The sequence below is a fragment of the Gavia stellata genome, chromosome Z (assembly GCF_030936135.1).
Source record: "Gavia stellata isolate bGavSte3 chromosome Z, bGavSte3.hap2, whole genome shotgun sequence".
NCBI lineage: Eukaryota > Metazoa > Chordata > Aves > Gaviiformes > Gaviidae > Gavia > Gavia stellata.
In genome coordinates this window covers 78,211,879-78,239,474 of record NC_082637.1, presented here as the reverse complement: position 1 = coordinate 78,239,474, position 27,596 = coordinate 78,211,879, and the positions used below count along the sequence as shown (strand labels likewise).

The window sequence follows — 27,596 nt, the reverse complement described above, 5'->3', positions numbered from 1 at the left end:
ATTTTTGAATGAAGAACCTGTAGTGCTCAAACACTTCTCTGTTAGTAATTAGAGCCTCAAATTGTCAGTATTTTTAAAGCGTACACTTTGATGTCAGTATTTTTTCTAAGTGTGTATGATCCACCATCAAAGTCTTAGGACAAGGATTAGTTTTTAAAAAAAGTGCCATAGCTGTATTTAAATATGTCTTGAGTCAGTTTTGCTCAAGGTCCACTGTGTCCAGCCACAAATACTGACCTTATCTGTGTGTGTATCTATTTACTCATATCTGGAAGTAATGTTGTACTGCAGACTCAGGGCCTGCAGCCAGCTCATTTCTTTTCATGAGCATTTGTTGTTCTTGATGTTTTACAATGTAAACTGTAGTAGGATAAATAATAAGAGAAGTAGGAAGTGTAACACAGCTGAACTTGCTAACATCTTGAGACAGAAGGAAAAGTTGGGTGGTTGGCATTTTCTTCCCTGAAAAATAAGTTCACAGCAGTACTGGATAATGTGTATATAAAGGGGGGTGTTCTTTGGAAGAATAAATTACAGGAGTTGTTGCACTTTGATATCAAGCTTTTTCTCTGAAACAGCTTTTACTAGTAATCTTGTCTTTTATTTTTTAGTGTGGTCCTGACAAGCTTCTTTCTTCTGGTGTCAGTAACAGGTGTTTTACCATGAACAATTCTACTCCAGCTACAGGTATACACAGAAAGATTTTTATCACAGTTCTTCTTCAACAGTGTGTGTTTTCTCTGTAAATGTATTTTTTTTAATATTCTTTACTGTCACTGTGAGCAGCCTCACCAAGCCTGAACTGTAATCTAACTCCAACAGTACAGCCACTGGAGTCTATCCGATTAAATGACAGTATTAAGGAAGTCCAAAACTGATCAGTTGAAATGGGCAAAAAATATCTATTTTGCATAATCATGATCAAGCAAGTAGCCTTTTGTACAGATTCTCAAGTGGCTACTCAATTTTTCTGTAGTTATGCATTTGAAAGGAATTTGTTTTGAAGTATATAAAGACTGTCAGGATTACAGAGGCAGAAGATGAATATCCTCTAATAATCTCAGTGTGGTGGAACATAGGACACATTATGTGGATTTGTGATAGAGAGTTAAGCTGATTCCCTTTGGTGTTCTTGTTCCTGCTTTCTACCCTACTCCCAGAACTTCTTGAGCAGCAGCAGCACAGACAGTCCTGTGATTTGTTTTCAGATGTTTTCCTGTCAGTTCTTGTCCCCAGCCAATCTCTCCATGGGTTGAGATGAATGCTAGTGTTTTTGCAAGGGAAGCAGTAGGAAAAATTTTTTTCTTTTTTTTGATCAGGTGTTTTCTTGATCTGGTTCACTACATATCTGCATAGATTGTTTTTCAGCAAAATGGTGTTTTTGGGAGATGGTGGGAAATTGCATAGATATATGTAGGGTAAGGAAACTGGGTCTATTTAAGCAATGTGATGTCTCAATGTGAAACCACAGCCACATGTTTCTTCAAACATGTTAAACTAATACTATCATCCAAAGAAATTTATGCTCTGCCCCACTCCATCTTTTGAGAAAGACACAAAAAGTGTATTTGGTTAACTGTAGTTTTAGATCAGACAAAAAGTTGGAAGTGAGAGAAAGCTGGGACTGCTTCATATAGAGGTACTTTCAGCTTAGGGGGACTTGAAGTATTAATGGCTCATGGGTGCATAAGTTAACTTTAAGTAAGGTAAATTAACTAACTCATGACATAGACAATTGCCTGTCAGCAGTGGTTTCCAAATAGTTGATTTTATAACAGGACAAGGGACAGATCAGATGACCTCTTCATGAGCATCTAAGATTTACTTGCTATATTTCTGATAGGGAATAAGGGGAAGGAAGAGTCTGAGGAGCTATCTTGAAGATTTTTCTTTTTGATTTCTTTGACTTGCACAATTCGGATTGTTCATATTTCTGCTAATCAATTCAGTGTGATGTCCAGAGAGTTCTGCTTGGCTTGAAACAGCCTTAGCTTGTAACTCAGTAATTTAATAACTGAAATATATTTTGGGTCTGCGTAGATGGTATTTTTGTGAGACAAAACCAGCTGGCAAGGAATATAAATTTGTATTGAGTTCAAGTGGCTTTTATTAATTACCAGCGCAACCACTGATCCTTCATAATGACATCCAGGGTGTTTAAATGTTGTTAAACTTTAAAATAAAGTAGACATGTTTGTCTCCTAATAAATCCAAAACCCCTCTGATTCTCACTGATAACTCTATAGTTCATTTTGGGGCAATATATAATATATATTGAGATGCATCTCTTTACCTAATACAACTCCTTCACCTGCAGTGTTTTTTTCGTCTGGTGATCACATAATTTAGATATGTTTTGGGTTTCTTGATCTGAGGCTATTCACTTGGGAAATGCATTTGTACCAGTCATGAATCCTGATTGTAGTCAACTTCCCTTTGCGGCACCAGGCCCCAAATTTCTGTTTGTTCATAAGGCTTCTTTGTCTGTCTGTCTGAAAGCATTGTTTTGCTTTCACTGAACTGAGTGTAAAACTTGGAAGACGTGATCGCCTTGGGCATGCTCTAAAGAATTGTTGAATCAATTTTGAAATTTAGATGACAGAAAAAACACATGATTATCACTCTGCATCAAAATTAGCATCAAACAATAGCTGGAGAAAGAAGCATGGTTTAAAAAATGCTGAGGTCTTTATACTTGGGATGGAATGAGCTTTTATTGCTGATTTAGTGACTTAGCTAAAGTTCCACAAAACTTAATATAATTACAACAAGAAAAGAAGCACTTTAATAGCTTTTTAGGTCAGGTGTTGGTCAGCGTTTAGAAGCCAGATCAACTAGAGCTAACATATGCTTGCTAATGGCTAGATAGTGAAATAGAGGATGCACACTGTATGTACACAGGCTGAAACTGTTCTGGTAAGCACTGTCCTTTTTGGCTCAATGCCTGACATTAAAACTCCTGTAACACTCAGTGAAGATGTAGAGAAAAAATGCTGTGCTTGCCACTCAGCTCCATCTTGTCACCTCTGATAATGAGTCAGAACCCACAAGGTATTGCTTCTGCGAGAGTCTCTCATCTTAAACTAAAGGTAAAATTCCTGTTAGATTTCATTTCCTGCTTTCTTTAGTCGAGCAGTCCTTGTCATAGTAAAGTCAAGGACATCTTGTCCATTTTGAACCTGAAAAGTAGATTTAACAAAATAGGATGGGTTGTTACGCTTTAATAGTAATATATCATGTCATGGCTTGGTATGTATATGGGTTAATTATGTTTCTGTTTGTCTTAAAGTCTCGTCCCCAACATGTGCCACATGTTCACATTTTTCAGAATGCACACAGAGCACATGATGCCATTTAACATTTCTTGATGGAGAAATCAATGCATAACACTCTTCTGTTTTGTGGGTGGGAGAATTAGATAACTTGGCTTATGAGTGTGCCATGGTTGGAGCTTAAATCATCTAACTTGCCCTAGTAAAAACACCTTCTGTAAAGATTCTTACACAGAATGACTTGTGTGAACCAGTTCTCAGCCTTAGACTGTACTCAAAACCTACAGCAAAATCTGAAATTACTTACTAAGCTTACACAGATATTTTTTCTAATCTCTTGTGATTCTCCTTGGAAGGGTAAATGCCACACATGAGGTGTTAGGGCTATCTCTCTGGCTGGAGTGAAGCTGTGGCACATAAAGGAAGAAATAGCATTCTTTTTTTACATAAGTGGTATACAGTTAGACTTCAATACAGTTTCCATCCAATATGTTGTCTTTCCTCTCAGTTCAGGATATTTTTTTCATCAAGTTTCATAAGCCTCTGTAGCTTGCTTTAGGAGAATCTCTTACTGGGATCTCTAGTTTGGCTAATGAATTTCATTTTTACTGCTTTAAGTTATTACTCCATTGTGATAGCTTCTAGAATAATATGCCTGTTCCAGATGTGGTGTTTTGCTTAAAGGTGGTCTCAAGGACTCTGAGTCATGTCCTTGAAATGTAACCATTGGTCACTTACCTCTTACAGGGTCCAAATAGGCATATGTTAAAAAAAAAAAAGGCAGTTTGCCCAAGTGGAAGAGTAGAATCTGTACAGATTTCATGCCTCACTGCTGCCTATCCTTTTCAAAGACTTTTTAAAACTTACAATCATGTGGGACAGCAGGCTTTCTTTAATAAAATAAAAAAACCCCAAAACATTTGAGGTAGCAACTGAATCTGATTAAGAAACGTGCCATGCAGGAAGATAAGTTAGTAATTAAAAAAAATTGATATATTACCTCCCAATTACTACTTGCCCCTCTTCTGTGTAATTAACATTTTGTAAATACATCACGTAGACATTTGGGAAGAAGTTGTTGGCCCCTCTATCTGTAAGACTTAAAAAAAACCCCAAACCCACATGAAAATAAACAAACAAACGCAAACCAAAGCAAAACAAACATACCACACACTCCCCTTGCAGTGGAGATTTGGAACAGCTGAAGGGATCTTCTTAAACTGTCCTTTGGTTATATAGGAACTGTACTTTCTTATGTTTCAAAGAGCTATAGATAAGTCAATGTCAGTGCTGAGACAGCAGTTTATCTCTTTCAGGTTTTGGTATCCATACTGTGCAATAAGTTTGTCTTGTTTGCTTGTCCATCCCCCTCCCTAAAATATTTCAGGTAAGGGGAATCATGAGAAGAAATTTAATGGAGACAGAGCGCCATGCTCCCCTTCACGTGTCCTTCATCTTCGTCAAATTCCAAGTGATGTTAATGAAGCAGAAGTCATTTCATTAGGCGTCCCTTTTGGCAAAGTAACCAACCTCTTGATGCTGAAACGAAAAAGTCAGGTTTGTAATTTTCAGTGTTTCAATTATAAGAGCAAGGCTGAAGATGTGATTCATGTTAGGACCCTTTTGGTATTGCATTTGGCTGAAATGATTGCAACAATGTCTAAATAGTTCATGGATAGCTCAAGATTTTCATATTTTCAAAGGGGAAAGGATGCCTTGATATTTAAGTTTTTAATGTACTTTTGGATTAAATAATGATCTAGTAACTTGTTAATAATGTTGCTAAACGTTATATCCACCTGATGTAAGAATACATAGATGACAAAGAGCTATGTTGTCACTACTGGTGTCGATATATGTCTTGAAATAACCAATCTGATTAACATGCATGTTAATTTTTAATGTGAAATAAATTGCTTAGGTTTTTTTAATCCTTTTAGATGTGACAGGGTAGTTCACATCATGAATAAACACTGAAATCCTAGCAATAATAGGCATTAGTTCAAAAATTGCTAGCGCACTGAGCTGGTTTAATATAATGCACAAACTGATAGATGTTTAGCATCCTGTTCCTACTTTTTTGATCAGTATGTGTATCTGCTGCCTAGGTAATAATGCTTAGATTCAGGAATCTAATAAGTTCATTAGTAGTGTGGTATTTTTAGCAGCATTACTTCCCATATGTCATACTTATTCCACCTCTTCTTTAAAGACTTACTGTACTTACAGTGTAAAACCTTTTAAGAATACCTATGAATCAAAACAAATATTCCCATAAACACGCACACACATATGCATTTTAAGGCTGAGCAGATCAGTACCATACTTCCACATAATCTTTTTCTAGTGAGAGTGGAATTGGGAATAAATGGTGCTTTGATGCTTTGTTCTTTCCTGTAAACAAAACAACACAGAAAACTGCTATGTATTGGTTGCAGGCATTTTTGGAAATGGCTTCTGAAGAAGCTGCTGTTACTATGGTGAACTACTATACTCCTGCTACACCTTACCTCCACGGTCAGCCTGTTTATATTCAGTATTCCAATTACAAAGAACTTAAGACTGACAATCTACCTAATCAGGCTGTAAGTATAATATTTCCATTTAACAGGATAGAATTGCACATGAGTTGTGTACTGGTTTTGGCTAGGATAGAGTTAGTTTTCGTTATAGTAGCTTGTGGCGCTTACATAGCCTCAAGGTCTTTTCTGCTTCTCACACTGCCCTGCCAGTGTGAGTGCACAAGAAATTGGGAGGGCACACTGCTGGGACAGCTGACCACAACTGAGCAAAGGGATATCCCACACCATATGATGTTGTGCTCAGCAATGAAACTTGGGGGAAGGAGGAACGTGGGACGTTTGGAGTGATGGTGTTTTTCTTCCCAAGGAACTCTTACATGTGATGAAGCCCTACTTTCCTGGAAATGCCTAAACACCTGCCTGCCAATGAGAAGTAGTAAAGGAATTCCTTATTTTGCCTTGCTTGCATGTGCAGCTTTTGCTTTACCTATTAAACTATCTGTATCTCAACCCATGAGTTTTCTCACTTTTACCCGTCTGATTCTTTCCCCTATCCTGCTGAGGGGAAATGACCGAGCAGCTGTGTGGCATTTAGCTGCCTACCAGTGTTAAACCACAACATTAGTAAATAAACAGACTACTTTCCACTACACCAATAGTCAAATTCTGATAGATATTATTTCTGTCTGTTGTTGTCTAAGCAGTAACTTCTTTCAGACAGGGACTTCTCAATATCTGTAAAATTACTGTGGAGGAGCTCAAGCTCAAGAATGGTTCCTCCTGATGAGCAGGAGATCAAGTGAAGGTGGCAGGAGGACTGCTTGGATGAACAAGGAGCTCCTGGCTGAACTCAAACATAAAAAAGAGGCATAGAAAAGGTAGAATCACGGACAGCTGACCCAGGAGGAATATAGAGCACTATCTGAACATGCAGGGATGTGGTTAGGAAAGTCAAAGACCAGATGGAGTTGGCTCTGGCAAGGGATGTGAACAACAACAGGAGTGGCTTCTCTAAGTGTATCAGCAGCAGAAGGAAGATTTAGTGAGTATGTGGGCCTGCTGCTGAATGGGGCAGGGGCCCTGGTGACAAAGGACATGGAAAAGGCTGAAGTACTGGATGCCTTCTCCTCAGTCTTTAGTGGTTAAGACTTGCCCTTGGGAATACCAAGCAACTGAGAACAGTGGGAAAGTATTGGTGAAGGAAGTAGAGAAGAATCTCATTAGGGAACATTTAAACAAACTGCAGAAACAGAAGTCTGTGGCCTGATGACATGCATTTGTGAGTGCTGAGGGAGCTGGCTGATGTCATTGCAAGGCCACTCTTACAATCTTGGAAAGGCCATGGCAATTGGAGGAGGTTTCTGAGGACTAGAAGAAAGCAAATCTCTCTCCTATCTTAAAGAAGGACAAGAAGGAGGATCCAGGGAACCACTGGCTGATCAGCCTTACCTTGGTCCCTGGGAAGGTAATGGAGCAACTAATCCTGGAGACCATTTCCAAACATTCTAAGGACGAGAAGGTGGTTGGGAAAAGTCGGCATGGGTTTTTGAAAAGGAAGTAATGTCTGATCAATGTGATAGCCTTCTACGGTGACATGAGTGGTTTGGTGGATGAGAGAGCAGTGGATATTGTTTATCTTTGGTAAGACTTTCAATATTGTTTCCCATAACATCCCAATAGACAAACTGATAAAATACAGTCTAGATAAGTAGACTATGAAGTGATCTGAAAGGCTAAAATGGTTGTGACCAGTGGCATGAAGTCCAGCTGGGGGCCAGTCAGTAGTGGAGTACGCTAGGGGTTGATACTGTGTCCAGTACTGTTTAACATCTTTATTAATAACCAGGATGATGGGATGGGGAACATCCTTAGCAAGTTTGCTGATAGCACAGAACTGGGAGGAGTAGTTGACACCCTAGATGGTTGTGCTGCCATTCAGAGGGGCCTTGAAAAGCTGGAGAAATGGACTGACAGGAGGAACCTCATTAAGTTCAACAAAGGGAAATGCCAACTCCTGTACCTGGGGAGGAGTAACCCTAGGTACCATTGTACACTGGGGCCAACCAGGTGGAAAACAGCTTGGCAGAGAAAGTCCTGGGGGCCCTGGTGGACAACACACATGCCCTTGCAGCAAAGAAGGCCAGCAGCCTCCTGGGCTGCAGAAGGCAAAGCATTGCTGGCAGATTGAGGCAGGTGACCTTCCCCTCTGCTTAATACTGATGAGACACATGTGGAATGCTGTGTCCAGTCCTGGGCTCCTCAGTACAGGAGAGACATGGACATAGTGGAGCAAATCCAGCAAAAGGTCATTAAGATGGTTAAGGAACTGAAGCATCTGTCATACAAGGAGAGCTAGAAAGAGCTGGGACTGTTCAGCCTGAAGAAGAGAAGGCTTGGTGTTGTCTTACCAATGCCTGCAAATATGTGGTGAACGGGGACTAAAGAAGGTTGAGACAGACTCTTTTCAGTGGTGCCCAGTGACAGGATAAGAGGCAATGGGCATAAATTCAAATACAGAAAAATCCACTTAAACTTAAGAAAAAACTTTCCTACTCTGAGAGTGGTCAAATAGTGGAATGGGTTGCTCTGAGAGGTTGTGGAGCCTCCATCCTCAGATACCTTAAAAATTTGACTGGAAAAAGTCCTAAGCACCCTGCTGTGGGTGACCCTGCTATTATATTCTACACTACTTAGAAATACTTGCTTACAATGTGTTTTGAAAGAACTTTCGCCATTCCTACATTTTAACATTCGGTAACAGCTCTCAATAGCGTCAGAATATGAAGCAAGTATCATGTCTTCTCTGACAAGACTTTTCTCTGAATAATTAGTCCTGATTTTTTTTTTTTCCCCCCTGTTACTGTGTCCAAAATATAGTAGTAGCAGGAATACCACAAAAACATACCACTTCAATTTTATTTGATTGTGTTTTCTTAAAGTTAATTTCTAATCATGTGTCTGTAGATGCTATCTGAAGACCAAACCCAGCTGATACATGATGAACCACTTTCTGCCCAAAAAGCAGCCCTTTTGAAGCTTTTTACTGTATCAGATATGGATGTTATTGTGAAGGGTCATGTAACTTGCTTTTTGTGTTGTTGGCACTATTCCAAGGCCTTGCCAAAATCAGGAGTAGCAAATCATCATCTTTAATTGTTCAAGTTTATTCTTAGTAGTGTTATCTTTTTTTATGTTGATTGTTTATTCTAAGAAGAACCTTAAATCCAATAAAATGGATATTTTCACTGATAAAACATCAGCTTCATGCCAAACACCAGAATTAATTTTTTCCTTGTATTCTTGAAGTAATAAAATTGATTTCTTAAGAATATTAATTGAACATTGCAGATGACTGATTTAATTGCTAATCTCTAAACAAGGAAATTGTCTTTGCACAAAAAGATCAAAATATACAAGCCATCATATTGTGGTTGAAATCTGTTTGGATTTTTTGATTCCTGGATGAATTGCAATTGACCTGCTATTTAGATACATAAATTATATCATAAGCTGTGTGTATCATGATTTTGTTTTCTGTAAGAGTATTGAAAGCAGTGATTGGGGCAAAAATCAGTGCTCACTTTTAATTTGTGCTGACACAAAAGTCACTGAAATCTTGTAAGCTTGTCAAACTGATAAATGTTATTTTTCTCTTTCCCCATCCAAGATTGCTGGATTGGTTTGTTATCTGTAAAAACAAATAAATTAAATAACATTTTTTTAAAGGATGTGGTATATGTAACAGCCTCAGGAAAACTATACCCATATTTGCAAATAAGGCTCCTTGTATCCATTTCTCAGAGTATTTTCAACTCTCTGCATGACACTTGCTTTCTCTTTTATAAAAACAACATTGTCTACTTCAATTTTTTTTTTTGCACTTATGACTCTTACATTTGAGTTTTATTTAAATTTTAGAGACCCTAGCAGAGCAGCTGAACACTACGTTACTGACCTAGTGTCTAGGCTCAGGCCTGAAGTACAGACTATTTTGCAGGGTTACATGTTTCTGGAACTGAGTAACTTCTTTAGTGTGTGCCATGTTTAGTCCGTCTTCCAAGGAAATAGTGTTACTGAGACATGACGTCAAGTCATAACACTACATTTTGAAAGGAACATCTCTCCATAGTGGTCTCAGAGGTAGTCTGAAGACCTTTTTGAACAAAGCCCATCAAAAACAAGCATAGAGACTTCCAAAGTCCCAGTGAGGCAGTTTGAGGAGTGATATTTAAAGGTGTTTTTTGTGGTTGATAGCTTGGTTCAGAAAAAAGAGCAGGATATGTACGTTTAAGCTTATCCCCAGCAAAACTTAGTTCCTGAAGAGACTGAAATGCTAATAAAGCAGAGCCAAACTGGTTTTGGTACAATGACTGGTTGTTAGTCTATTACAATATCGTCATCATATTGATTTGCTGGAAAATCTCCAGAATGACAGAAGCTTACTGAATCAAAGCAAAATTGTGTCTATATGGCATTACAAAGTAGTAACTGTTTAACTAAAAAAGAAAGTCATAATTCTGTGAAAGTATGATCTGACTTCTTTTAGAGGAGGGGGAAGGAAAGGAAGGGGTATGATTTACCTATTCATGTGGGATTTGAATTGATAAACAGATAAAGGGAATATGTTTTTTTGAAAGTTGTATTTTAAATGCATTTTACATGCTTTTATTTGTAAGACAACTTTGTTTAGATATGAATAATTTGTATGTGTGTGAGTTAACTGTGGTCTCTGCTGTGTCATGATTTCAGAGAGCCCAAGCTGCATTGCAAGCTGTGAATGCTATGCAGTCTGGAAGCCTGGCTATTACAAATGCTTTTGCTGATGAAGGTGTGCTCCTTCCAGGTCAAGGTTCTGTTCTTCGAATCATTGTTGAAAATCTTTTCTACCCTGTCACTTTAGAAGTGCTGTATGAGGTAATAAGCATTGCTAAAAATTAATTAAAATCTGTTCCAATGTTGTCTATTGTAAATCCATTAACTTTTTTTTTTTCTTAAAGTACTTTTGGATCTTTAGTCATTTGAATGAGGACTGTCACTTTAAAATTATTTGTTGCAATTTAGGGATCTAGGCTTGAATTGGTTTTGCACAAAAAAAATTAAAGTAGAGCTTCTGTACTCAGCTTTTCATGTTGTCTTTCATTTCTTTCAGTTCATTGGTTTCTGTGGAAGCAGCAACAAACTTGAGGTTTTATTTCTGATTCATGCCCACATGATGAGCTGGTGAAATACTGATTTTTATGAACTCGTGGACCAATATTTTAGCACTCTTTGTACTAAGTAACTTTTGTAGTTTGGATTATATTTTAGGTTTTTATAATCACTTTTATAATTTGATGCAAGTGATGTAATATAAAAGTATAGTTGCTTGGACAAATGTTTTTGATTGTTCATCAACTGTTAAAATGCCATTTACTTTAACTACCTCTGGAAGCCTGGAACAGCTGGGCTATAGCTATGAAAGACATTACCATAACTCCTGCTAGGTGTTGTGCTGTGCTGTTGAGAACTACAAGTTTAAAAATTGTAACTTCACGAGACTATTTCTTTGTGCCTGAAGGACTTGTCGATACTTTTTTCAGATATTGCAAAGGGTTTCGTACTTGAAGCTTTTGTAATTACTAGCAAATTTGTGCAATAAACATGCCCCATATATGAGTTTCTTGAGTTAATGTGATTTAAAATAATTGGGATGTTTTTACAAAAACCTGCAGTCCTGGAAAAAGACTTTTGCGGCTCTACTAGCATCTCAAACAATAATTGATTGTTACCAACACTTTATTTTTCCTCTTAATATTTCCTCCCATGATACTGATGAACTAGTATACTAGTTGTCACTTTGATGTAGCAATTTGCCTGATCAAAACTTTTGTTTGTATCTATGAGTATTGGTCATTCATTGTTGAGCTCATGCAAATACTATGTCAACTGTTCAGGATTATTAGTGCACTCAGAATATCCTGAGAACAAACTTCTATGGTTGGGGGACCTGTACTAGTTTAATAGTGTAACAGCAATTCTTGGATCTAACCTTGTGTGGGTTTTTTGTTTGTTTTGGTTTTGTTTTTTACTAAGCAGGTCGTGGAAGAGAAGATTCATGTTGATTTACTTTAATTTGATTAACGTTTACCTCAGTGCAGCAGAACTATATTTTCTGTCTTTGATTTGCCCAATGACCCTCACTCAATCACTTTTACAACAGGTCTAGAAAATTAAGCAATATTTACAAAGGGAGCTTATTTGGGTTCTTAACAGTGAACAATCTCTAATTAAAGCAACACTTTGTGCCTGATACTACAACGTCACATTACTTTGTAAGTGTGGTAAGGTTAATGGAAAAGAAAATTTTCATTGATAACTATAGCATCATATGGAACACTAGAGGCAAGGTCATCCAAAACTTTAATTATATTTTGTAAGTTATAACTGCTTGTCAAGAAACGAACCCTTTTTTTTTTACCACAATTCACCTTAAAATATTTATTATAAGAAACAGAATATTCATTGTTATCTTTGCAGAAACAAAATTCTTATATACAGTGGGTTTTAAGTTTAAAACCAAAGAGAAGTACATTGAATTTCATTATCTTAAAAAGGGTCTAATTGCTCTTGTGGATAAACATGGACAAGCATATGTTCAGAAGCTGTATTTAGGCCTTCCTTAAGGGGAAGTGTTTTGTGAACAGGAACTCAATGGCTAATTTTAAATTGCTGTGAAAAACGTTTCTGTTCCATCTTCTATGACAAAACCAAGACTGCAGCATAAAAACCTTGTTTTGAGAGATTGAAAAACTGGGCACAAAGCGTTAGGACAGTGTGTCTTACATCCATAGCTCTAGGCCTAACAGGCTGGCAAGAGACGCTTGTCCTTATCTCTGACCTTTCTTTCCATTCCAGGCTTAATACTTGTCTGCAGGGTTCAGCTTTTCTGACTTTCCATTGATTCTAACAGTTTGTTCTAAAACTGTTAGTACTTCCCAAACTCACCTTTCCTATTCCACTGTTTTTCTGCACTTGCATGATAGCTATGCCTTTGTCCTCATTCTTTGTGGCTTTGCTTTTGTGTAGACACCTTAATGTAGTGCACAGTCTCATTTTGAGTGTATATATGTATTTAATGTCAACCTTTTAAATTTTTTCTGCAATGCTTGCATTTGCAATAAATCAAATACCATTCAGTTCTAAATTAGAGGGGTAGATCCCAAACTAGGTCTTTTTCTTGCTTCTTTCCTTCTTTGTTTTCTAGTGCGTCTGCGTAATTAATTTGTAGGCACATCAACTATTTAAGATGTATTTTTGGTCATGAAATTTGCAGAATTTTTTGAAGTACAGAATGTGAAGTGGACACCTTGAAAGGCAGTCTGCAGTTCCCATCTCAACTGACTTGTGAAGGTCCATTTCTCAAACCTCAACTTTGATTATCCACAATTTCTCTGCAGACACTGGACAAATGCCTCTTTGGGCTGGCCTTCCCTGCTCTTAGTGGAACAGTCATTGCTGAATCTTTAAGGAAATTTTATCCTTCTTCACCATCTTTTGTAGCCTCTTTTTAATTTTTTTTTCACCTGAAACAAAATTCTGAGGTCACTCAATTTCTCTTCAGCTCTCTCAAAAGAAGTAACTTTCAGAAATGTATATGAAGTATTAAAATGCTAGTTTTTAGTGTGCATGTATTATTCATTGTTTCTGAAAGTCCGTGTTTTTTCCTTCTCAGGTTTTCTCTAAATTTGGATCTGTCCTGAAGATTATCATCTTCACTAAGAACAATCAATTCCAAGCTTTGCTTCAGTATGCTGATCCAATGAATGCATATTATGCCAAAATGGTAAGTGTAGTGTATTCAGCTTCATTTTTTGATTTTGTTTTTTTCCCAGCTAAATGGGGAACATTTGGGATCATTAGCTTTATGACTTCTCATCGTTCTAACACTCTTGTTGCACATGAATAACTTTGACGTCCCTCATTAGTTCAGAGGATAACACTCTATCATCAACAGCAAACATAAACGTATAGCACACGTCCCAAGACCTGTGTTAAGTGTACAAAAACAAAAATCGTAGCTGTCAGTAGTGATGAGTGATGGTAACTGTAGCTGACCAAAAAGTCTTTTGTCTTTCAAACTAAATGGAATATTTTCAGTGAGGTTCAGTACTAAGAGTAGTGTAGTTAAATGCCTACAGATTAGATGAATGTTATGTGTTTTACTTGTTTGAATTTAAGCAAGAAATTTACAGTAATCAATGTTTTCACCTTAAACTTAATTTCAGACCAGCTCTACCCTGATTTTTAAAATGCACATTCTTCGTAATGAAGAAAAGCTTACCTACTTTAGGTACATTTTCTGTGTAGGATTAACCATGGCTAGCTGCTGGACACCCACCAAGCTGCTGTCACTCCCTCTCCTCAGCAGAACAGGGGGGAAAAAATAAGATGAAAAAGCTAGTGGGTTGCGATAAGGACAGGGAGATTGCTCACCAGTTTCCATCACAGGCATAAAAGACTCAACTTAGAGAATATTGATTTAATTTATTGCCAACTGAAAATAGAGTAAGATAGTGAGGAACAAAAACACAGGTAAAAACACCTTCCCCACACTCTTACTCCTTCTTTCCAGGCTCAACTTCACTTCCAACCCTTCTACCTCCTCCCCCTGAGTGGTGCAGGGGGATGGGGAATGAGGCTTGTGTCAGTCTATAACACACGGTCTCTGGCGCTCCTGCCTCCTCACACTGTTCCCCTGCTCCAGTGTGGGTTCTCCCCATGGGATACAGTCCTTCACAAACTACTCCAGCGTGGGCCCTTCCCACAGGCTGCAGGTGGATATCTGCTCCACTGTGGACCACTATGGGCTGCAGGGGCACAGCCTGCCTCACCATGATCTTCTCCTGGCGAATCTCTGCTCCAGCTCCTGGACCATCTCTTCCTCCCCGCCTTCTCTGACCTCGGTGTCTGCAGGGTTGTTTCTCTCACATTTTTCTTGCTCCTCTCTCTCCCAGCTGTTGCACAATGTTTTTCTACCCTTTCTTAAACATGTTACAGAGGCACCACCAGTGTTCTGACTGGCTCTGCTTTGGGCAGCAGCGGATCTGCGTTGGAGCCCGCTGGAACTCACTCTGTCCAGCACTGGGCAGCCCTTGGCCTCTTCCCCCAGAGGCGTTGCAGCCCCTGCCCACCCCCACCCCCCCCAAACCTTCCCATGTAAACCCAATATTTTTTTTTTCAAAACAGCTTTTAGAATTAGTTTTCTTATAATAGCTAAATATTTTAATTTCTAGAAAATATTAATTTCCTCAGTGGGGACTAGTTTGATAATTAAATATTAAGAACTGAGACCTTAAAGATTTTTGCAGAAGAGACAGCAGTGTTACAAATCACCACATTATAATACTTGAACTGTGAAGTACAAAATAAAGACAGAAAATAAAATACTTCACTTACTTGAAACTAAGCCTGAGACACTTTGTATTTCTCTTTAACTTATGTGGTCACCTCAATATTAGTAAGTAAATAAAATCAATTTGAAAGTACCCATAGAAGGTGTATAGAAGAATAGATTCTGCTAAGTATTAATTGGTATTTAGCATTCAGTTTTTTCAAAAAATTACCAAAAGACTAGAGCGAATGGAACTTTTACCCTACTTCTGTTATTGAAGTTGACTTTATTCTCAGCTTCAGAATTAAAGGCACAGAATATTTATCTATTGCTACTTGCACTTTAGTCCAGTAAGTGAATTCACTATGGGTTTTAGAGATTAAGTATATATTGGAAATTAGTAAAGGTAGTTGGGATTATACCCTGTTTGTTACCAGTAGCATCTTTTCTTAAAAAACAGTATTAATAAAAAATCATACCTTATTAAAGATTTCACAGAAATTCTGATTTCAGTCTAGGTTATATTAAATAATTATAACAAACCAGTATCTTTTGAGCAGTTTTTCCCCCCTTCATCCATCATGATTCTTTTATGATTGGTATAGGCAGAAAATAATACTTCAGTGATCTTCTGAGCATAGCTGCTCTTAAAAAGATGGATTTTATAGAATCATTTCCATTGTAAAAGACCTTTAAGATTGTTGAGTCCAACTGTAAACTTAACACTGCGAAGTCCACCACTAAACCATGACCCTAAGCGCCACGTCTACACGCCTTTTAAATACCTCCAGGGATATTGACACAACCACTTCCCTGGGCAGCCTGTTCCAATGCTTCGCCACTCTCTCAGTGAAGAAATTTTTCCTAATATCCAGCCTGAACCTCCCCTGGCACAACTTGAGGCCATTTCCTCTTGTTCTGTCACTTGGGAGAAGAGGCCAAGACCCACCTCTCTGCAACCGCCTTTCAGGTAATTGTAGAGAGCAATGGGATCTCCCCTCAGCCTCCTTCTCCAGACTAAACAACCCCAGTTCCCTCAGCCGCTCCTCATAAGACTTGTGCTCCAGACCCCTCACCAGCTTATGTAAGGGACAGTCCTGTACAATAAAAATCTCCCAATTAGTATCGCTACTAGCATCTGATACCGCATGTTGAGTGGGAGACAAGTAAGATTAGAAGCACAGCTAGAAAGACAAATCATGCTTAAAGCTATGTTTTGTCCATTGATTGGTACAAGGCAACATAATACTTACTAATTAGTGGACTACACTAGTACTCTACACAGGATGTTTAGGTAAGGATAGTGGCCATATAATTGTCTACTTGGTGTTTAAAAGCAGCACCTTAAAAACGGAAGATAAATTTCTGTTTGGATACAATTGTGGGTTGAAAATAAAATAAACTTACAGTGGTGGCTGCCACTATGTGTTTTGTGTCTGAAAACGTAATTATTTTTCATCAGGCTTTGAACGGCCAAAGTATCTACACTGGCTGCTGCACTCTGCATATTGATTTCTCCAAGTTAACTAGCCTTACAGTAAAGTATAACAATGACAAAAGTAGAGATTTCACTCGCCTTGACCTTCCTTTTGGTGATTGCCAGCCATCCCTGGAGCCATCCATAGCTGCTGCCTTTGGTAAGAAATCTTCACTTTTAGTGATAAATACACAATAAGATCATTATGCTTTTTACACTGAATTTATGCTCTGGCTTCATAACACATGCATAGAAGTGTACATTTTACGTACATTTCTGTCTGTTAGGTCCAGTAAAGTTTGTATGGAAAGCAGAAAGTCCTATTCAAGATAAATGACTATCTGAAACTATAACATGTGGAACGCTCTTGGGCAAATTCAAAGTGTTGTCAAAAAGCTACATTTGTAAAATGCTGTGAAACCATATCATTGGTACAGGTAGTATAATAAATGTTACATGTCAGAACAATCAGTGGCAGTCATCCAAAATTGATGCTGGTTGCCTAAAGCTGCTTGAAAATAAGTGTTTTAAGGGTGTTAGTTCTTACTTGTTGATATTTTAGGATAACTGCCTGCTGTAACAAACAAAACTGTAAGAAATGCTTAGAAATGCTACACTTATTTATGTATGTCTTGTAGTCACCTTCTAAAAGATAAAATTTTAGAAATTTTCTTGAAATTTAGAAGTCATTTCCATGGCATAGAGGAGACAGTGTCTTCTTGAAGGCACACTGGAGAAGTCTTTTTGGCATAAAGAGCTCATGCATGCTCATTTAATCAATGTTGGTAATAATGCAAATCATCAAACAGATTACTCTGGTGACCTGGCAGAAGTGCTCACAATGCAATTTGAGCGATTTTAGCAATTTTTCTTTCTCTGTAATGACAATGATTAGCAAGAATACACAGCTATAAAATGTCTCAGCTGTTGATTAGGTACCTAAGTACTGTCCAGTTGGTTAGAACAGTAGCAAGGGCTGGGGAAGAATTCCCTTTTTTCCTTTAGTTTTCAGTGATAGATAGGGCAGATAGTGGGTTTGGTTTGTTTTTTTGGATAGTTGGCTTTGGTAGCTTACATTAGAGTAAGAAAGTGAGTTGCAGTCACTACTTTCTTGATTGTTTTTGCAAGTCCCCTTAAAGGCAGGCCTTGGACCTTTATGTAATGTACAACCATTTTTATAACTTTTTTGAGGATTTGCCATACAGCACCATGGAAATACGCTGTTACAGATCTGATGTCTACTGATTAGACTTACACAATTTGAAATGTCAATGAAAGGGGAAGGTACAATTGGAATAGATTAAGGACAAACTTGCTTGTAGGGCAGAGATAATATTGTATGCCTGTTTTTGGAGGATAACACATGAACGCTTCTCCATTTCCTTCCCCCTCACTCTTCCAAGCTTATCATTGCTAGCAATCTCATTTTCAGTCTGAGCATTTACTGTAATAGTAAGAATAGCAGAGGTGCTGGTGCAAAGAGGAGTCTGACGTCTGTATCAAAATATGTTTGTAGTGCAGTCACAATGAAGCAGCTGCATAGGTATTTTTCTTTTTAAAAAAAGAGCTGTAGACTGGGACAAGCCTTTCTGTCAGTGCTAACAACATGCATATGTTGCCATAGGCATGTTCTGATAGTCCTCAGTCAGATGACATGAGGAAAAGATATTGGGAGTCACGTCAGCACTTACACTTCCTATGTTATTTCTAGTTGACTTAGTTTTGGTGGAGAATTACAAGATAAAGCAGGTAACTATCAGAAGAATACATCAATTTTTTCTGTAGGCTTGAAGTTCTCTTAATAGCAAAACTGAACTGCTCTTGAAACTTTTTTCCTCTTTTTTTCCCTTTTTTCTTTTGTTCTGTTTTTAATGGAAAAGATACTGCACTATAAACAAGCAGGTTTTGTGAATGTTTTGCATTTAAAGAGTTCCCTCACCCAGTGAGCATAAGCAAAGATACATGAATTTGCTTGCTTTGAAAGCTAGCTGCTAGCCGTGAAGCAAATGATTTTACACAAAAAAAAAGTGCAACAAAGAATTCCACATCTTTCTGCATTAGCTCTGTTTGACAATTTTTACATGCCTGATTTTGGTATCAGCGTGCAACATGCAGGTCTCATTTGGCAGAATAAAAGCGCTTTATCTATTTCTTCATTAATGTTTCCATTGCCGTTCTTGGATTGTGAATAAGTGATTAATACCCATATTGCCAGAACTCGTTGGTATAATGCACCAGTGTGTGTATTTCAAGAACACAATGACTTGCTTTGGTGTGATAAGTGTATTCAGTTGTTTGAATGAAAGACCCTTTTTGCTACAGATAAGAGGAGGTGTAATGTGATGCAGTATTCATGAATGCTTGATCTGTGGTGTCTGTTTCATGTGTTGTTTTTGTAATTCATAACGGATACTTATGGTATTGTACGATCCCTGTCAATAACCATCTGTTAGTGAATGTAGCTATTTTAGTCAATGGTGGAGGTTTGAGTAGTAAACCAGACATATTGCCAGGCTTGCAGGATGTATTTGCTGATTATACATGTCCCATTTAAAAAAATTTAGTGTGCTAACATAGGAAAGAATCCACAACTCAAGCTTGTATCTAACTGCCTCTTAGAACACAAGTTTGTGTGTTGCCCCAGGTAGTGCTTAAGTCCACATACTAATGTGAAAATCACTGAGCTATCTTCGAGGCTGGGAATCTCCATGTGTTGTTATTCCAAATCTGTTTAATGCTTGTGATTGCAAAGAGAATCATAAAAACCACTGGTTATTTATGAAGTAACACAAGCTGGGAAAGTACATCTCCTTAAAAAGCAAAATACATATAGTTTATGCATCTCAATAGCTAGTAAAATTCAGAACCTCAGATTCATTGTAGTGGTTTGTATTATTTAGCCCATACTGGTTTTAGAAATAGCTAGGAAATAGTTGTATCTCATGATTGCAAAATGTCTTTGAGTGTATTTACTTCTAGAAAATTTCTAGAATGCATTTACATTGTGTGAATAAAAGCTGTTGAACATTGCACCACAGGTGTCTTAACGTTAACGGATATTAATCTATGCTATGCTTTTCTATTCAAACTTGTATAAATTACATTTTGCCCTGACTTCATTTTAGAGAGCGACATTGTAGCTGAACGGAATATTTGCCTTCGAAAGTGGCTGCAAATTGTGTTTGAAAAACATAGAATCTTGGATTTCAATAAGAGTTTTTAACCCAAATGTTTTATAAAACATGTAATCATGGACTGAAGTCAGAATAGCAACACTGGAAGCTCATTCTCATTGCTGAAGTCTCTTCTGTTTTCTAAAAATTTAAAAATCTGTTTTAATTAGGTGTGTCTGCTCTCTCTAGGCACCCAACATATCATCTTCCCAGCATATGCAGGGGCTGCTGGTTTTCCCCCAGCCATGGGATTTGCTCAAGGTGCTGGTAAGTTTCTATTTTCTAAAAATGTGGTGTTTGCATTTGGGGCTAGTGGTCTGTCTGAATACACCTGTGTTCAGAGCAAATTGTTTTCAAATATAGCAGTCAGAACACAATGTTCATTTGAGCCATTCTGATTCTCTTTCTCATAATATTCAGTAAAATTACTTTCTGTAATAAAAAACATATGCTGATGTAGTTTATAATTTAATGAGCAATGAAATTAAATGCCATGATAAATATTACCTGCAAGAGAAGAAACTCTAAGCATCTGTTTTTCTAAGAATCGTAAGACTTCAGTGACATTCAAAGCTAAAGCAGGATGTCTGTTCTTTTCTGGCTATAAAATGAGAAATAAATAGTCTTCTAGACTCAGCGATCTTTTCCTTTCTAGCACAGGATAAACTTCTGTGCTATATTATTTTTGTTTCTTGGGCTGTAATTTATGTCCCCTTTTGTTTGGGTCTGTTGGTGTAGCTGAGTATTTCTTCGTGTCTGGAGGGGAGGTGCATCCTGCTTTATTGGTCAGATACTAAGAATAACTAAATTCCTTAAAAGCATTTTTTAATTGAATATTGATGTTTTTTCCAAACATAACCTGCTTTTGTCTTCTAAAATGTCTTTTCCACTTTGAGATGTCAAGTGATGCTTGATACCCTTCCAGGTCTTCCGGTTCCAGCTGTTCCTGGAGCACTTGGTTCTCTCATAGTCACCACACCTGAAGCATCTGGACATATGATTATTCCTGGTGTTCCTGATGTTCCAGGAAATTCTGTTTTACTAGTTAGCAACCTCAATCCTGAAGTAAGTTTGATTGGTGGAACTGATGCAAGTATCAACTTGTACCAACTGCCAGAATCCTTCTTGCAAATTGACATTAGCTGAAGGAATAAGAGAGGGAATATCTATGTTGATAATACAAAAAACAAGACAGCTCTATTCTTGCTTGAGATAGTTTGCAATATTGATGAGATTTAAAAACCCCAGTCAGCAGTGAACAGCTTCCCAACATAGTTTACTTTAGGAAACCTATGTTAGCAGTGTAGCTCGTAATTAGAGAAAAGTCTGTGGTCAGATGTGAGAAATATTTGAAGAGGTAAACCACATATATTATGACTAAACTTACTGCTATCTCTGTTAATATGACTCCTCTGTGTGCTACTTTATCATTAGAGAACCCAAAGAATTTTTCATTTGTTACACAATATGAGGAGTTAGAGAAACAGGAGGGAAGAGAAGATGAGATAAAAGCATACCAAATCAAGTACCTTTCAAAACATTGATAGGATCTTTCTAGTTTTGCAACTTTTCCCAGGTTGGAGAGGAAGAACACAGGTGCACTTTGCTAATGACTTAACTGTAAATCCATTTTCAGAAGTTAGTAAATACATATGCTCACTTTTCATAGTATCACACAGATTTTTTTTCATATGTTGGCAGTAAAATTACCAAGGACAACTTGAACAATTATTTTCATAGTGGAAATGACATAGACTGTTCTATAAGCTTACGCCTGTTACTCAAATACTATACATTGATCTGTGCTTAATTAAAAGCAATGTACATCTCTTAAAAAAAAATTAAAAAATCAAGCTTTACCAAGGCCATGAGTTAAAAAACAATTCTACTTCACTGTTTATAAGCAGTTCTACTACAGCAATGTAGAATTCTTGTTTGTTTTACACACTCATTAGATTCACTTAACCATAAAACTGATAAACGTAGGGGTTATTGGTAAAATGGAAGTTATCTTCATATTACTGAGGTTTAAAAAGCTTTTGACCAGTTCCTTTAATCTTTAGGTAATTGGTGTGTTTCCATTTCTGTACTAAGAGCTGAATTATACAGTAAGCATCAAAAGAAACCGCTGCAGATTAGGACTGTAAGACAAGTCAACTTTTCTTTGATTTGTCAGTGTATCTTATCAGTTAATTTCTGATGATTGCTGTGGATGTGCTTTCCACAGCTGATTATTCAAGATAATTCTCGGAGTCTTAAAAAGAGTGTGTTTCTTAAGAATAAATGTACCTGAAGCATAGGTCAAAGCTATTTTTAGGACATTGCTGCTTTAATTAATACCAATCGTATCCCAGACGTTGTCATGTAGAACTTTGTGCTGCAATGCATGATACAACATAAATGCATTAAATAATGCTCAACTTCTTGAAAGGTAAAAAATAAGAATGTACAACAACATTAAATGTTGGAAGTATAAATAGTTGTAAATACATCTCTTGGCAACGGCATAACACTTGTTCTTCAGTAGTGGTTGCCTGAGCCTTGTCACTTCTTTTTCTGTGTATAGAAAATCTGGTTGACCTTACTTCAATTTATATTTCTCCCGTGTTGCAGGGTTTCAGTGTGCATTTGAAGGTTCCTTCACGACTTTTAAATTAGCTGGTTTTGTCTTCCAAAAAACATTTTTAGTAGAAATATTGCAGTCTCATTAGGTTAAGAAATGTCTTTAAATAAACCCTGTGCTGAATTAAAATATTTGGGCCAGAAGGATAAACTCTAGAAGCATTTAAATTTTACATTGATAGTAATTGTTCCTTATCACTAAATGCTGATGATAAAAGGGTATGGGCTTACACTTAGGCTGCGGTATCTTCTGTTATTAAATAATTTAGGTATGTTGGGAGCACATTTCAAATGTGAGTTGAGAAGGAATAGGGCTGGAGAGTGTGAGTAGTGCTTCTGATATCCAGGTATTTTTAGTACTTGTTACTGGCAAACCCTTTGCCTCACTTGAATAAAATCTGGCTGCATTAGGGTGTAAATTATCTTCTTTGATGTTTGGGGAGCTGGGTACACGAGGATTTAATTAAAAATCACTGAAAAAAAATTTCTTTCAGTATTTGGCTGTATGTTCACAGCTTCTTATTGAACACAATTTAAATACCACTTTCTATTGCTTCATATATAAGCAGTTAAATGGTATGTGTATCACTTTAGCATGTCATGGTCACATACAGAGATGGGGACAAAATTGAAGACAAAGCAAACACATTTTGATGCAACTGTTTTTAGTTTTGTAGGTGTTGTCTGCCGTTTTTAGAAAATACAAAGGAGTTCTTGAATGCTCTTTTCTATTTCTAGTTTAGGAAATGGCTTTCATTTTTCATGGAATGAACTGCCAGCTTGGAAAGAATAAGTTCAAATAATTAAGCCACTTAATATATTAATAACTTCTTTGGCATGACAGACTGAGTCTTGAGTGATTTAAATGCATGATCTGAAATGTTAGCTTGTTTAAATATTTTATATGTGCATAGCAAGTATATATTAACAAGAATGCTATACACTGAAGTTATTGCAAGGAATGGCTTTTGGAGAGACAGGTTTATGTATTAGCGTGCAGCATCTCTTCCATTCTTTTTGTTTACCATGCACTTATGGAATAGATTTCTTTATTTGCATGGCTTTAAAAATAATATACTCATTTTATCATTTAAACAGGCCATCACACCACATGGACTTTTCATCCTATTTGGTAAGATATGTCAAATAAACCTTGAGAAACTACAGGGCTAGCATTCTTCTTATTTATCTGACACATGCTGGTTAATGCAAGCTCCGTTGTTCTGTCCTTGTCCAGAAAATGCTCAAGAGAATGTGTTGGTTTTGAAATGACAATAATTGGAGTCAGTAGTTGTAGGCCACAGGTACCAAAAAGGCAAAATGGTTACAGTTTTGGAAGAATTTCAGTGTGTGGTCTGATTTGTTTACTACAAGGAATAGGAAGGCAAAGTAAGATGAAAAAACAAAGATTGCATCAAAGGAAATGGAGTACAGAATTGGCACGTACGTTAGTTGCAGAGGACAATGTTTGTTGGCATAGTAATATTTTAATATGCCTCTGTTAAGAGGACTTTTAATACTGTTGCACTATTTAAAAGCTGAACATAAACATGCCATTTTATGACTAAGATCCTGGGTTTTTTCCCCCCATTTCTGAGCCTCAGAAAATAATACACAAACTTTAAAGCTCTCCTTCATACTAATATTCTAAACAACCTCTTTAACAAGGTGATTATTCTTTGTAAGACTAATGTTAGTCAAAAGAAACAGACCTGCCCTTGTGCTGTTTGTAGCAATACTCTGGACAAATTTCCTTTCTGGACTTCCACAGGTGTGTATGGTGATGTGCATCGTGTGAAGATCATGTTTAAGAACAAAGAAAATGCTTTGGTTCAGATGGCAGATGCAACCCAGGCTCAATTAGGTACTGATTTCTAAGGCATAGTTGTGCTTTAAACTAGTGTGACTGTGATACAGATGAGGAATTTGCTATCTGTCAGTGACAAGCATAAACAAATTAAATCTATCATTGTGATGCTTTAATACATACAGACTTTTCCTTGTATAAGTTGATAACAATCTGTTTGCTTTCATGTAAACAAATTATTTTCCTATAGTGGTTTAAAAAAAAATTCCTGTGAATATCAATCTAGTAAATGTAAGAATTAAAATAACGTACAGTTTTCCTGTAGTTTATCTTACTAAAACATCATACAATTTTCCTATATCTAGCTATTTAAGAATAATCAACTGCTCTTTATTGAAATGCTGTTTTACATTTTTGTTGCATTTAGACTGGAGGTTATATTACACCCTTATACTTGTTTTAAATATAATGTTATGACATAGCCCACCTGGTAGATATGGAAGTTGTAGTTTAAATTTAGAATGTGAAATCTGACACTAAATAGAAGACAATATTAGTATTCAAAGAATCCTTTTTTCCTTCCCCTCTCTTTATTCCTGTTCAAATTATATTTCTACTGGTTAGCTATCAGCCACTTGAATGGACAGAGGGTTTATGGAAGGGTCCTCCATGCTACTTTTTCAAAACATCAGGCGGTTCAACTTCCTCGTGAGGGACAAGAGGACCATGGCCTGACAAAGGACTATACCAACAGCCCTCTACATCGCTTTAAGAAGCCTGGCTCTAAGAACTTCCAAAATATCTTTCCTCCATCTGCCACCCTGCATCTTTCCAACATCCCGTGAGTAGCTACATGTGTGATTTTCTTGGAAAGATGATGGGTTTTAGGTTATGTTCCTAAGTTACAAAGTCTGACATAAGCTTTAAATTTCCTTGGCCTTTTAACACTTTCCTGAAAATTTGGGTCATTCTGCTGTGTAATTAACAATCACTGAATCCTTTAACTGTCACTCTGTTATTGTTAGCAAAGAGGGTAACTGATTAAATGCTGTTCTTTAGGAGTTTTAATACAGTGTACATTTTCTTGAGAATATTCTTTTGTTTTTCACATAATAAGTCTTGTGTTATAATTTTTTGCAAAGATTAAAGACATGGTTTTTGAGATAATGTACAGGAGTTACATTACATCAACTTCATCATTGGCATCATTATTTAATGTAGATACAGTTTTTAATCATTCTAACACTTTTTAAAGAGCAGTTTCTACAGAATTCAGACCTCTTGCATAGAGGGGAAGTTGTTTTTAAAAAAATGTAATAAGAAGTGTGTTCCTAAAACGGAAACAACCTTTTTTTCGTTAATAGAGTGTTGTCAATAGTGTGTGGCGTGACAGCCAAACATGTTTTTATAGGCTTCTTTTGTTCAGCAGCTGTGCAGGGAGGAAAAATGGAAAACTATGGAATTTTGTCCAAATAAGGGAAAAAAAAAAAAAAAGACACTTAGAAAATGGCTTTTTGAGTAAAATAGAAAACTTTCAAAATTGAAAGTATGTGAAACACACCAGCAATAATTACAAGATGAAAGGTATTTCTGAAGGTACCAGTTAATATCTTAAGTGATTTTTATGCAATCTGAATTTAACTGAGGGAGGAACGGAGGAGCATGAAAAGCAGTAGATGTGTATCTGAAATATTTTTGTAGCACACTGGTGCTAAATCTTAGTATCAAAGCCAAGATATTTGGGCAAAATGTTGACGTGGCTTTAGTTGGTGAAGATAGTTTTTGCCGTTAAAATTTAATTTAGAAGCCAGAATTGAGGTTTTGATACTGTTACAGAACTCTGTGCTCTTTTACAAGTTGAGGGGGTTTTGTTTTGGTTTTGTTTGTTTGTTTTTAAATAGGCCTTCTGTTACTGTTGATGATCTGAAGAACCTTTTTGAAAGTACTGGATCTACTGTGAAAGCCTTCAAATTCTTCCAGTAAGTTCTCTTGTAAAAATGCTGAGCAAGCTTTCATCCTGGAAGATGGCTAATCCTTTTTTTTTTTTGGAAATTCCATCTGTGTAGAACTATAGGCAAAATTCCATGTGCCTGTATCTATAGGCAAAAGCTGTACAGACAATTTTTAAGATAATTCTAATATTAAAATTTTAAATTAGATACTATGTTAGCATAATTAAATGAAAAATATTCAGCCTTTTGACAAATTCCACATGTGTTCAAGGTAAGATATCTTTAAGGAAAGTAAATGCTCGCTTCTTTAAAAAGAAATACAAGCTGCGTATATGTAAAATGTCATGTAAAAGATGACAATCTGCTCTAACATTCATTAAGGTTGCTTCGCAGCATTATTTTAGCATGATCATACCTGCTAGAATAATCCATATTTATGGACAATGCAAGTGTTTCTTAGAGGTCTTCGAGCCTTATTTCAACCCTGTTTTTTGAAGTGCGGTGTAATGGAAGGATGGCATGGCTGTTGGCCATTGATCTGAAAAATTTGTATAGTTTTGTTATCTCCTCATTTTAGCAAGTGCATACCTAGTTCTGATTCTTTGGCTATACAAGTGTTCAGCGGATGTGATGTGGCTGAAAAAATAATTGCGTCACTTTTCTGTGTTGGCTAGTGCAATGAAAATTGGGTTAGGATTAATAATGGTTTTTATTGTACTTCAGGAAAGATTGCAAAATGGCTCTTATCCAGCTGGGCTCTGTGGAAGAAGCAGTTCACGCTCTCATTGAGCTTCACAATCATGACCTTGGAGAAAACCATCACCTCCGAGTTTCCTTCTCAAAAGCTACAATCTGAATTTTCTGTGAACTTCCTTTTTAAGACTGCATCACAGTTTTAGTAAAATCTTCAACTAGACACTGAAACAGCTGTGACCAGTTTCTTAAAAGAAAAAGCTCATTCATACACAAAGAATTAAGTGATGATCTTTTCTGATTTTAGCTGCCAGTATGTGATCAAAGTTTAATATTCATCCATAGAAAGATTCTTCGGTGAAATTGCTTTAGCAACAATATTTATCATCAAATTTCCTACTTAAAATTATATTTTGAGAACACCCTTATAGCTTTTGTTCAAAATCAGCCTTACAAAACATTTTAGAGTGCTTTTACAATATACCAAACAAAGAGTATTTCTAAAGAAAGGGTAAATCTACTCTACACAGATTAAACACTAATTTGAATGTGAAACAGTGCTTGGGTTTCTTGAAGAAAAGCAAGCATTGACTGTGAGTGTCCTCTAAATAGTATTTATGTTACATGGGGATGTGTTCATACTTTGGCAAATCTTTACAAATAACTTTTACTTAGAAACAAAAAGGCTGTGCTGTTCATATGGGTTAA

At 36.8% G+C, this 27,596-nt stretch overlaps 1 protein-coding gene across 4 annotated transcripts; it reads left to right on the top strand.

The window, feature by feature from the left end:
* Nucleotides 1-626: 626 nt before the first annotated feature.
* Nucleotides 627-27,051, top strand: PTBP3 (polypyrimidine tract binding protein 3). Of its 4 annotated transcripts, none has more exons than XM_009814351.2 (13): nt 627-713; nt 4,665-4,829; nt 5,711-5,857; nt 10,544-10,708; nt 13,506-13,616; nt 16,627-16,801; nt 20,004-20,081; nt 20,740-20,879; nt 23,535-23,568; nt 24,208-24,300; nt 24,868-25,084; nt 26,145-26,222; nt 26,919-27,051. In XM_009814351.2, the coding sequence occupies exons 1-13, from the start codon at nt 663-665 to the stop codon at nt 27,049-27,051; spliced, it is 1,587 nt and encodes a 528-aa protein (XP_009812653.1). In that variant the 5' UTR covers nt 627-662. The 4 variants fall into 4 exon arrangements, with proteins under 4 accessions (XP_009812653.1, XP_009812654.1, XP_059689326.1 ...); XM_009814352.2 differs by having other exon boundaries at nt 648-687; nt 4,660-4,829; XM_059833343.1 differs by lacking the exons at nt 627-713; nt 20,004-20,081 and adding an exon at nt 17,174 and having other exon boundaries at nt 4,740-4,829; nt 5,711-5,854; nt 16,627-16,821; nt 20,755-20,879.
* Nucleotides 27,052-27,596: the final 545 nt, after the last annotated feature.